This window comes from Mytilus trossulus, chromosome 2 (genome assembly GCF_036588685.1).
Source record: "Mytilus trossulus isolate FHL-02 chromosome 2, PNRI_Mtr1.1.1.hap1, whole genome shotgun sequence".
Classification (NCBI taxonomy): domain Eukaryota; kingdom Metazoa; phylum Mollusca; class Bivalvia; order Mytilida; family Mytilidae; genus Mytilus; species Mytilus trossulus.
The window spans coordinates 43,449,793-43,463,004 of NC_086374.1; the positions used below are offsets into that span (position 1 = coordinate 43,449,793).

The window sequence follows — 13,212 nt, forward strand, 5'->3', positions numbered from 1 at the left end:
TTTCTCTAAAAACTAAAGATTTTCTTATCCCAGGGAAATATTATCTGAGCCGTATTTGGTACAACTTTTTGGAATTTCGGATCCTCAATGCTTTTCAACTTTATACTTGTTTGGCTTTATAAATATTTTGATATGAGCGTCACTGCTGAGTCTTGTGTAGACGAAACGCGCATCTCGCGAACTAAACTATAATCTTGGTATTTTTGTTAACTATTAGCAAATTTGCACATAATATAAGCATATTTGCACGTCATATAAAGGTGTTTGCTCTTCATATAATGGTAAGCGCACACCATTTAAAGGTAAATGCACATCATATAATGAAAATGGTCATAACAAGACAGTTCTGGCGTTCCATAATACTAGCAGAAAGGTAGCCTTTAGATCGCGTGGATTGCAATTACACATAAACATTTTATTTCCAAGGGGTGTCACGCGTTTGATAGAAGAAAAATTTTAATTTTCCATTTTATAGTCCTAGACATATTTGATGTACACCTTTAATATTACTTCCATGAAAATATGGCCAGAAATTGTCACGTTAGATTGCTATAAACAAGACCGGTTGTTATTTCATTGTCACTCACTATGCAATGCAATGCATGAGACAATATATATATATATATATATAGAATAAAGGGACGACAAATTGATATTCTAGACGATGGGCAGGTTAGATTTTTATATAGAATATTCCCATTCACCTGTTGCTATGCATGCTTATATAATGTTTTACGCCATTACCTTTTTATTTTTACACAATTTTCTACTGAATTTTGGGTTTCAAGTTTAATCCTTTTCATTTTTACACAATTATCTACTGAATTTTGGGTTTTATTTTTAATCCTTTTCATCATCCCCTTCCACAAAAAATATAAAATAGTCCTACATTTTTTTTTATTATTTGGGTCGTTTGAGTTTTCAATAACTGAACTATTATAACAACTGATTACAGAAAGCGTGTAAGCCAAGGATAATAAATCTTTCAAATAATCGACTTTGAGCACTCCTGGTGAAGGTAATTCTAGAAAAGCGTGTCGGACGTAATACGTTTGTACGTATTGTTTGGGTTTTTTTTCATTCAAAACAATGCATTATGGTAAAATATCAGAATACATACCTAGGACAAGACTTCGTGCCATACTGGTAGGTCCTTGGTCTGTTGCAAAAATTTCTATAAAGTATGAAAAGATAATCTAATGATAACATCAACATCGCATTGTCATTTGTCAATTATTTAACTTTTGTATTATTTTCAACCCTAACTTAAATTTCCTTACTTACTATACCTATACTCAAAGTAACGCACTACTAAACTAGAACGAACAAAGCCTCAACCATGATATCACTTATTGCAGATAATTTTGATACTTATAAATCAAATTATAAACTGTGCCGACAGCACTTGCCAAATTATACCTTGTTCTAACCAGTAAACCTTAAAAAAAATACCCTATTTTAACCACGCTCACCGGGAATACACCCTGTTCTAGACCGTATAAAATAGATGTTGTTCTAGACCCGGGTTTTAGACTATATACTTAACAGTTAAATAAGCGATCCTGTTCTAGAGGAATACTTTGATTTAAAAAAGACCATGTACTCACCAGCAGCGTATGAAAAAGTGACTCTGTTTTAACCAGCGCAGGACACGAAAAAGAGACCCTGGTCTAACCAGCAGGGCAATAACTAGCGACCCTGTTTTTCGGCACACTCGTGCCACTAAAAATATAGGAGGACCCCCCCCCCCCCCCCCCCCCCCCGAGGAATATTATAGATTTTTTTCAAATACATAGTATTGAAGTATTGAAATGAACCTAAAAAAACATATTGAAAAAAAGATGTGGTAACTTTAAAGGTTAACATATGTAAGTGTTTCTATTTTACTTTCACCATTTTATATTTGAAATCAAATATTATTTTCAACATATTACAATTAGTATGATAGCATTGCGTTGTTCGAATTTGAGTTTTCTTATTACATGCTAGATGTATGTTTCGCTACATTTTTGAATTTCAAAAGGTACGATTATGTCAATATGAATACAATTAATCGAATTAAAAAACCTTATTAATTGAGCCACGATGTTCAATTGTCCTCAGTGAATGACGAAGAATACGCAGCAGTAGTTAATAGTGATGTTTTACTCTATATAGCAAAATGTAATAGATTCAGCTGTCACGAACTCTTACATTTCGAGTTTTGAATTTGGTATGGGCTATGAAACAATTCAATTTAATGTATGTTATCACCAGCTGATCAACATTTACCATTTGAGCGGTTTCCCCACCAGTGTTTTGAAATTAACTTCTCTATATAAGTTTTTTTGTGAAATCGACTCCTGGATTACAAACGAAAACTGAGGGAAACGCATCAAATATAAGAGACAGAAACACAACATTAGTATGTAACACACACGGAAACAAACTATTATATAACAATGGACATTTTCCTGACTTGATACAGGACATTTTAAGAAAAATGTTGGGCTGAACCTGGTTTTATTGCATGCCAAACCCCCCGCTTTAATGGCCATGTTAAATATAATATTAAAATGACAATATTACATGACAGAAATACAATACAAATAAATGGTAGAAAATATAGGACAGAGAAACACACGAATAATAGCTAGGTTTAAAATTTAATACGCCAGACGTACGTTTCGACCATACAAAACTTACCAGTGATGCTAAGATGGAAAGGGTTTGAAGCCAAAACAAAAAGTTGAAGAGCACTGAGGACCAAAAGTTCCAAAAAAATGTGACCAATACGGCTAGGGTTGTCTGGTAAAAACGAATGTGTCCATAGAACACGGATACCTCACTCGCACAATTATTTTTTATGATTAGGTGATCATGAAATTTGGGAACAAATTTAATTGGAAATATAAAGCAATTGTTTTGAAAACAATTGTTAGGCAGTCTTTCCCCTCTGATGAATGGATAATTGATTTTTTTTATTGATTGATTTGGAAAAGTTTCTCTTTAGGTCGGGACGTTAAACAGACAACATGTTTAGAGATGGAATGTACACAATGTAATTTCTTTTGTCATTGTAGGAAATTGACATCTTGATGACAAATCACGGGCAGTGCATGTTTTGGATTTAATTGATCCGGTGTAACTTTAAAACACATTTATTGATTATTTTCTGATAATGAACATTTTTCAGCACCTGTTTGTAACACAGATTAGTATTTTAATCTCGGAGCGGACATTTTATTGTAGGTTTTTACTGAGATTTACGGACCTAGCAAGCGATTTTTACGGCATTGCCATTTCTTTTCTCTAGGAAAAGCTGTGAGAGACATCTGCACCAAATTTTTTTATAAACTTTAAGTACATGTATGCCCTGCTGACTGCAAATTTTGAGGTCGATTGTACTTGTAGTTTCAGAGAACATGTTGATTTTTTTTTCAGAAGTGACGTAAGAACAATATTAAATTTCAATTTTTCTTGAATAAATGAGAGTTTGTTCCTTCAATAAACTCATGAAAAAACAGTCATACAGATTGATTGATTTATTGATTGATTGATTGATTGATTAGTTGTTTAGTTGGTTGGTTGGTTGGTTGGTTGGTTGGTTAAACACATTGGATAGGGTCAATTGAAACATGGAAAAAGACACAAAGAAGATCTTGGACCCTATATTAAACACATGAGACGGAAACATGATTGGTTGATCATGATCATGATTAATTGATTGATTGATTGATTGATTGATTAGTTGGTTGGTTGGTTGGTTGGTTGGTTAAACACGTTGGATAGGGTCAATTGAAACAGCGAAAAAAAACAAAGAAGATCTTGGACCCTATATTGAACACATGAGACGGAAACATGATTGATTGATCATGATTGATTGATTGATTGATTGATTGATTGATTGATTAGTTGGTTGGTTGGTTGGTTGGTTAGTTAAACACGTTGGTTAGGGTCAATTGAAACAGCGAAAAAGAAACGAAGAAGATCTTGAACCCTATAATAAACACATGAGACGGAAACATGATTGATTGATTGATCATGATCATTATTGGTTGATTGATCACGATCATGTTTGATTGATTGATTAGTTGGTTAGTTAGTAGGTTGGTTGGTTGGTTGGTTGGTTGGTTAAACATATTGGATAGGGTCAATTGAAACACGGAAAAAGACACAAAGAAGATCTTGGACCCTATATTAAACACATGAGACGGAAACATGATTGGTTGATCATGTTCATGATTGATTGATTGATTGATTGATTGATTAGTTGGTTGGTTGGTTGGTTGGTTGGTTGGTTGGTTGGTTAAACACGTTGGATAGGGTCAATTGAAACAGCGAAAAAGAAACAAAGAAGATCTTTGACCCTATAATAAACACATGAGACGGAAACATGATTAATTGATCATGATTGATTGATTGATTGATTGATTGATTGATTGATTGATTGATTGATTGATTAGTTAGTTGGTTGGTTGGTTGGTTGGTTGGTTGGTTGGTTAAACACGTTCGTTAGTGTCAATTGAAACAGCGAAAAAGAAACGAAGAAGATCTTGAACCCTATAATAAACACATGAGACGGAAACATGATTGATTGATTGATCATGATCATTATTGGTTGATTGGTCATGATCATGATTGATTGATTGATTGATTGATTGATTGATTAATTGATTGATTGATTGGTTGGTTGGTTGGTTGGTTGGTTGGTTGGTTGAAATTCAAAAAAACATAAAACTGTTTAAATAGTGCCAAAACCACATAATTTGATGACCTTGACCTTTGACCTTGTAACCTTTGTCAAGGTCATTGCTCCACAAGGTCATTGCAAAAGACCCTATGGGTCAACGACCTTTTGTTTAAGAGTTTTGCCTAAAAATAGCTTTTTAAAAACCATCGATGGGAGTTATGTCCTTACATGATTGTAAAATCAATATAGTCATAATGTAAAAAAGTTGCCCCTTGAAGTACCAAGCATTTTTCACTGCTTAATTTTTTTGTATCTATAACCGTTCAAGAGTTATAGGGAAATCAAAGACATATGACAATCTAAAATATGACCTTGACCTTTGACCTTGACCTAATTTTCTAAGTTAGGAATCAGGGGACTCAAATAAAAATATTCCAGGGTTATACGGTTAACGGTTTATGAGTTAAAAAAAACCGACAAATTTATTCCGTAAAGATAGATAACTCCTATAAAATTTCATCAAATCGCTTCGATCCAAATTAGCCAAACTTTTCTGAGGATGTAACGAACAATTTGTAAAAAGAATTTTGTCGCTATATTTTTTTGTTACGAAGGAGATGCACACAGATGATAAACAGTGAATAGGGAGATAACTCTTACAAAGAAAATGGTTCGGCTTAGCAGGGTGAAATTTAAAAGCGCAAAAACTATACGATACAATATGAGAAATATCTAAGCGACATATTGCGAAACAAACATTTATCGCAAGAACAAAATATGGCGAAAAAAAAAAATAATAATCAGAAGAAAAACAATAAGTCTTTCCACAGAAAAGTGGAAAGACTTAATTATGATTGGAAAGATTATATCATAAGGAATGTAAACTAAGTTTCAAGTCGATTGTACATCAACTTCATCAACTACTCTCACAACTAAACACTTTAACCTGAAGCGGTACAGACGGACGAACGGACTGACGAGGGAACGGACGAATAAGCCAGAAAACATAATACCCCTTCTACCGTAGGTCCGGCATAGAAATATCTTATCTCCATTACTGTACAAAATTATGTTCATTAACCTGTGTACATTATTCATAGGAGTGGCATTTTTTTTTAATGTTACGGTTGTCTATTTGAATTTAGCCTATTATTTTATTGATATTGTATTCACTTTCTGCCATAGATCATATTTATTCATTCAGTATATATTGATATAAGAAGACAATAACAATTATCAGTTAAAGTGCGGAATTCAACACGGAGCCTTGGCTCACACCGAACATCAAGCTATACAGGGCCCAATACATGAAAAGGTAAAACCATTCAAACCGGAAAACCAACGGTCAAAACTTCACAAAACGAGAACCACATAAACAAAAGACAACTACTGTACATCAGTTTTCTGATTTAGGACGAGTCTAAAATGGAGTGGCTTTTGAAATGGTCTCACTGGTTTGTGTTAATATGTCTTTTGATTGAATGTGACCATTTCAATTGATATTTCATATTGTGTCTTTATATGTTGTGATGTTACACTATTGTTGTTTTATGTAATTGTGAAAGTTGGTACCTATTTAAACTTTTTAACCCGTTGTATTTGTAGAAAACTTGCCTAAGTTAGTAACCTGATGTTCAGTGGTTGTCGTTTATTGATTTGGTGGATATTGAAAACCCGAGGGTATCACCAGCCTAGTAGACAGCACTTCTGTGTTGACTTGAGGTATCATTAATATGTTTGTAGTTATAAATTAACGCGCGTCTGGCGTAAATACAAAATATAATCCTGGTCTTAAAATGAGTTTGTTTAACTGTTAATAAAACCTCGAATTTTCAAATAATGCTAAGGCTTTTCTATCTCGGGAATAGTTTACCTAAGCTATGTTTGGCAAAACCTTTAGGAATTTTTGGTCCTCAATGCTCTTCAAGTTTGTTCTTTACATTGCCTTTTTACCATTGTTTAGTGTGTCTAGTTTCTTGATTTTTATATAGATTAGACAGTTGGTTTTCCTTTTTGAATTGTATTACACTTGTCATTGATGGGGCCCTTTATAGCTTGCTGTTCGGTGTGATCCAAGGCGTCGTGTTAAAGACCGTACTTTCCTTTACACATTTAGATAGATAGTTGTCTCATTGCCCCTCATACCACATCTTCTTAAATATATTTATAAAATCAAAACAGGTAAAAAATATGTAAAGCATTGTTTACACAGAAAACATAATTGTATTGGGAATAATGGAATGCAATAGGTGAATACTGGTTAAGGTCTCTAGACGGAAAATATGATACTAACTTTATTATATGTTCTTGTTTGGATACTAGAGATATTAAAAAAAAATGTATAAATTTTGAATAAAATAAGTTTAGATTCTGAACTGACTTGCAGAAAACTCAAAACTATTTTTCAAGAATGATGTCCGTGTAGAGTAAAATTTATTTAGCAATTGTCAAGGTTCATGCTTAAAATCATGCGATTTTTGTCTCCATTGAAATATTAAAAAAAAATATATATATGGGACCGTTATAACAATAAATCCTTTAATACTTTTCTAGAAATTTTCAACAAGTTTTAAGGTTTGATTATAAAGCATGATTCAGACACATCTATGTGTAACACGGGGTGCATGTGAATTAATAAGCATGATTTAGGATGCAATCATTATGGGAACATTTCAAAACAGAAACAAATGAAAATTCAAACAATTTACATATCACAATAAGTTATTTAAGCTTTTTAATAAAAGAGGGCACCTGGTTATACGAATAATCATTGCAGTCAGAAAAAAAACCAGATAATTTCTGCTTGATAAAAAATAAAAGGAACGGGATGGCACAATATAGTCACCCTAAGCGTCATTAACCCCAGAGCAAAATGACCTTTAAGAAACCAAAACTATCTCACAAAGCCAATTTTGTAAACCTTTAAAAAGAATAAAGTCCTGTCATTTTAGAAACAAAACAACAAGTTTATGGTGATTTAAAAAAAATACTTTTATGAAAATATTCCAACTCTAAATTGTCAGTTCAAGTTGAATAAACATTTAAGAAAAAACTACTATTAAAATCTATTTGGGGTAATTTAGATTAGAATTAGCTTTCAGGAAATCGAAACAACTTCAATGAAAGTTACTTCATGCTATAACTTACACGGAAGCCAAATTACACAATACAAATTGCCCCAAACGGAAAGTGTCACTATTGTATTGAAAAAGTACTTCTATCCAATCTGTTTATATACTGCAAACAAGTGGGAGAAGTTTAACGGGAATTATTTTTTCGAAAATAGGGGATTTTTGTTCAAAATTGAGTATCGCAAAACTAGAAAAAAAATCAGAAATGAGTATAATACTTGTTGGTGTCATAAATGCAGATATTTTTTATTTTTAAATTCTAGATACGATATTTCTTTTCTTGTAAAACAATAAATATTGCAAAATATCAAAAGAATGCGTAACTAAATCTAGGATTTTGATTATGATAATTCATGAAATGCAATGCAATTTTTATTCAAATGTCTAAAACAAAATACAAACAATGAAGCTTTTTTTTTATGTATGTGAAACGTTTTGTATATATATCATATATTTGTGCGTCAGGCTAGTGTAATGATCACTTTAAGGAAACTGAAAAATTATCACATACATTAAAATCAACTCCATTTATGTACTTTGTATTTTCTATTGTGTATACAAATTTTGTCTTTTATATTATATACTTGAGATAAGAACAATGTGTATCAGTAGATAATATTATAAGGAAATATTTACTTATCATATCTTTGAAATAACTCCTTTTTGATAAAGAAAATTATAAATTCTTCTTTTCATGAATGAATTACACATTTCCTTTTACGAGTAGCAATGTCACGAAATAAATGGAAGTTCCTTTATAATATTAGTTCCATATGAATAACTATTTTGGAATATTATTTCCGCTGGTATAAATATTTTATAGTTTATGTTCCTGACGATATAATGGTATACATGTAGAATATTTTTTTTCTACAATGAACAGCTATTATGATAAAATTGAGAATGGAAATGGAGAATGTGTCAGAGAGACAACAACCCGACCAAAGAAATAAACAACAGCAGAAGGTCACCAACAGGTCTTCAATATAGCGGGAAATTCCCGCACCCGGAGGCGTCCTTCAGTTGGCCCCTAAACAAATATATACTAGTTCAGTGATAATGAGTGCCATACTAATTTCCAAATTGTACACAAGAATATAGACTTAATGGTTACTGTCACAATGCTGAATATAGATCCTTTTGACTTTTGTGTAATTTAAAATTAAAATACCTGGAGATCTTGAGCTGGCCTAAAATATAGCTCCGGTTGACCGACTTTTAGCGGAATAATGGGCCTTAGATTATGAAAATCTAGACAATCGTACTCATTTGAACATTCTGGATCCGTCGTTTGATACATTGTTTGGTGATGCTGACTTGAAGTAATAAAGCTTTTCATTTCGATCCGGAGGATTTTTTTTATGTCTTTTCTTGAAACCAATAGGTTAAATATGCCGTCGTCATGGCATGACATGCCGCTGATATGCGGAAGATACACAAGTGTGCATGGTTATCAAGCCGCAAGACAATTGGGAGAACTATTTTTTAAAACATTAATAATGTCTTTCCGACATTCGTTCATGAATGTCAACAAATATCCCAGAACTTAATCATAGTCATAGCCATAGTAATTTTCAATGCCTTAGGATCTGCAGAAGGATTGTTGTATCTCATTTACATGTCAATTTTACGTCTCAGTACAGGGACCGTCTATACCGACATGGCTGCATGCTGTCGTACCAGCAGACTAACGACAAACGTTGTTTAACAAAAATAAAAATTCATAAATACTAAACTCCCGAGGCAAATTCAAAACAGAAAGTCCCTAACCAAATGGCACAATCAAAAGTTGAAACACATTAAACGGTATATGTACATAAAACAAATTACAACAATAAAACTCTTTACTAGTAACACAGCTTTGAAATAATAGTATAAAGACAACAAAACAAAAAAATATACAGAAAAGTTAATAGAATTAGCAATATGAAATTGTATAATACAATGTTGTCTGTATATTGAGAAAAAAGGGACGAAAGATACCAGAGGGACAATCATACTCATAAATCGCAGTAAACTGACAATGCTATAGCTAATATATATATATATATAGCTATTAGCTATAGCGTTGTCAGTTTACTTGCGATTTATATATATATATGTATATAAAGCAATACGACAAAATACACAACAAAGAAACATAAAGACTAAGCAATACGACCCCCCCCCCCACTTGAAAAAAGGAAAACAAACCTGGGATGATCTTAGGTTATTTCGGTTGAATCATAATAATGCCATAAGCATATCCCTTAAATTGCGCCAAGGACAACGATAAACAAGAGATTAAACATTGAATTTAAGTCATTGTTAATAATAATGTTTTCGTAGTAAAGACTAAATAATAAAATGAAAATAGTATCTTTCTTTCATTAATGTAGGTTCAGCATGTCCAGGCCATATGCAAATGTTTTTGAAATTCCCTTCATCGCTAATATACTATTCATGGAAATTAAAGGTTAAAAAAAGCATGAAAATTGCAACAACATTTAATTAGTCAATCGGTAACAGATAGAATTCAAAAATCAAGATTTTTTTTCAACATGAAACTATTTAACCTTTCAAAAAAAAGTTTATTTTGAGCGATCAATTTATTACCATGAAAACAAATTACAAACTATGATTATAAAACACAAAATAATTATTGAAAAATTACAAAGCAAAAAATGATTGTACTCACCCACATAACAAAAAATGAAAAGACGAAAGAAATATTATTCCTTGAAGCCAACTCTGTGATATCTTCGCCATACTTTTGTTGACTAAAATAGTATTGATTTAAACCGAAGGTCTAATAAGTGTTCACTCTAAGTACTTTAAAAGGGCTTAAAGTGTGGGGAAACCATTATCTTACAATCTAATCTTTTACATTTCCAGTCATTGTTTGCTGGTGACAGATACATGTATATGCTCTGATATTTACTATTGACGAACAGACTTCAAATAAGAACAAGGTTATATCTGTTCGAGTTCAGAAAGAAATATCCTCCCTCAGGACCGAATTTAAAAAAATAAATTCAAAACATGTGAAAAATAAGAACCAACCTCAAAAACCTCAAAAAAAATTGCTTTGTTGATTAATGAAGACATAATGATATCAACTTATAGAATTTTAATATTTTTCAGAGGACTGGAGTTCAGTGACGATCGTTAGTAAGTGTTCCTTAATATGTATTTTTTATCGCATTTGTCCCAGCAATGTAGCCAGTTTGTGTAAATGAGGTGTTTAGGAAACACCAATCAATCTCTATCTGAAGCCGGTGTCTTATAGTTTGAACACCATGACGTTCATTGACTAGTTTGTTCCATTTATTTTTTAAATCTTTATTTCAGAATCCATTACACTTTTATCGGCAAAAGACAACAATGGTTTTACGCTCACAAAGTTTGCCTTTTGGTAGAGATTTAAATAATCGCTTGTCATACATTTCGATACACAAAAATTATAAACATGTATTTTCACAAAACTTTACAGCAATTTGATTTTAAGTTGTGATAAATGTTTATGTCCACGTGTATGTTTGTCCATCTGATGAGTTAAGCCTTTTTCAACTGGTTTTTATAGTTTGTTCTTCTGTTGTACTGTTATACCACTGCCCAGGCTAGGGGAGGGTTGAGGTCCCGCTACCATGTTTAACTCCGCAACATTATGTATGTATGTGCCTGTCCCAATTGAGAAGCCTGTAATTCAGTGGTTGTCGTTTGTTTATGTCTTAAACATTTGTTTTTTCGTTCATTTGTTGTTTTTTTATATACATAAGGCCGTTAGTTTTCTGGTTTGAATCGTTTTACATTGTCATCTGATGCCTTTTATAGCTGATTATGCTGTATGGGTTTTGCTCATTGTTGAAGGTGTATGGTGACCTATAGTTGTTGATTTCTGCGTCAAAGTTTTCTCACTTTAAACTTCTCATTTTTGCATAAATCATCGGCTAAATAGAAGATTCATGTGGTCAGTTTGACATAGATATTAAAAAACTTCACAACTAAGTTGTCTGTAGGTTGCAATTCTGTAAATATAGAAAATGCAATTTCCCATAGAAACTCCCTTTGGGGCTTCACCTGTGCCACTTTTACTATGAAGTTTCGATTAAAATTATATCACAGAACAGAAGGCTGACATGCACAGCTTTTTTTTTTAAAGTCAACATATAGGACTGTGCGGCATATTTTCAACATTTATATGCCCTGAAAATGTAAGAGTTTAAACTAAAATACCAAACTACTCTACTTCAACTATTGGACTTCTTAAGCATTAAATTTTAGGCACTACCCTGTTATTCTATACTGAAAAAAATTCTATGAGATGAACAACAGAGATCATACCTGGCTACCAGTACGTTAACAAATAATATATCTAAGAATATTATATATCTCCTTAAAATAGTGGTTTGTGAAACCTCTATGTATGTATAGATATATGTGTGTATTAAATATATATTAAATACGTCTGAAGCAGTGACAACTCTATGATAGATATCATCCATCAGATCTCCAATGATGGTGATACAAGGCTGAAAATACATTTAGTATATTTAATCGTCTAAATAACCAAACGATGTAAGATTTGTAAATTTGCGGAAACAAATGTTTTGTTTAGTTCATTCCCCTGTTGTACATGTACGTCCGTTGATATTTTCAATTGGTGCTATTAAAAAAAAAAACAACAATGATAAGTATAAATAGTATTATACTTTAAACATATCATTTTGAAAAAAGACCTCAGGGGTAAATCTCTTTAAACCATATTATTCCTCACTAAATAAATTCGGCATTTAAGGGACGAAATGTTTTGACTGATCGAGGTCAATCAATGTGAAAACTAGCCCAAGTGACCGCATTATGCCGTTAAAATAAAAACATGAAACCTGTTTGTTTTTGTATCTTTAATCAGTTTATGACAAGGTCAATCAACAACGAATGTCCAAATAAGTATATACGTTTAAGTTAACTTCTGAAGGAAGGAAACTTGTCCATTGATTTCTGTGAAATAACTATGATAGAAATAAATCATGTGTCCGGAAAAGGATAGTTAGAAAATTGAAATGAAAAGGAAATTGAAAGTATCTAGATTCATCCGTGACAAAAATCTTTTGATTTTCCAATTTAAATCTGATAAACGGTGTGAAGTCATTTTCATTAATATTTAACACGTAAATTATCCAATGATATGTAGATACTTATTTTTCAAACTATTATAAACTTTACTAATATTTAAGAATAATATGTTTAATCTAGTTAAGCAGTGCACAAATAAAAAAATCCATTCAAACATTGTTTGATATTTGATTGTTTTCTTAAAAAAAAAAACTAAAGACAAACGTGAACTTGTTGAATAGCTTGCTGCTTGTATAAAAACAACAAAGGCAACAGTAGTGTGTGAAATTTATTTTTATAGAATTTACAACGACT

At 32.0% G+C, this 13,212-nt stretch overlaps 1 protein-coding gene across 1 annotated transcript in view; it reads right to left on the minus strand.

Moving 5' to 3' along the window:
- Positions 1 to 10,563, minus strand: part of LOC134705785 (fibroblast growth factor receptor-like) — a 50,699-nt gene extending 40,136 nt beyond the window's left edge. The window contains exons 1-2 of the mRNA XM_063564501.1: positions 10,481 to 10,563; positions 1,121 to 1,174 (exon numbers count right to left, since the gene is read on the minus strand). Coding sequence (XP_063420571.1) covers positions 1,121 to 1,174; positions 10,481 to 10,551 — 125 coding nt within the window. The 5' untranslated portion in view covers positions 10,552 to 10,563. The remainder of the gene's footprint in view (positions 1 to 1,120; positions 1,175 to 10,480) is intronic.
- Positions 10,564 to 13,212: the final 2,649 nt, after the last annotated feature.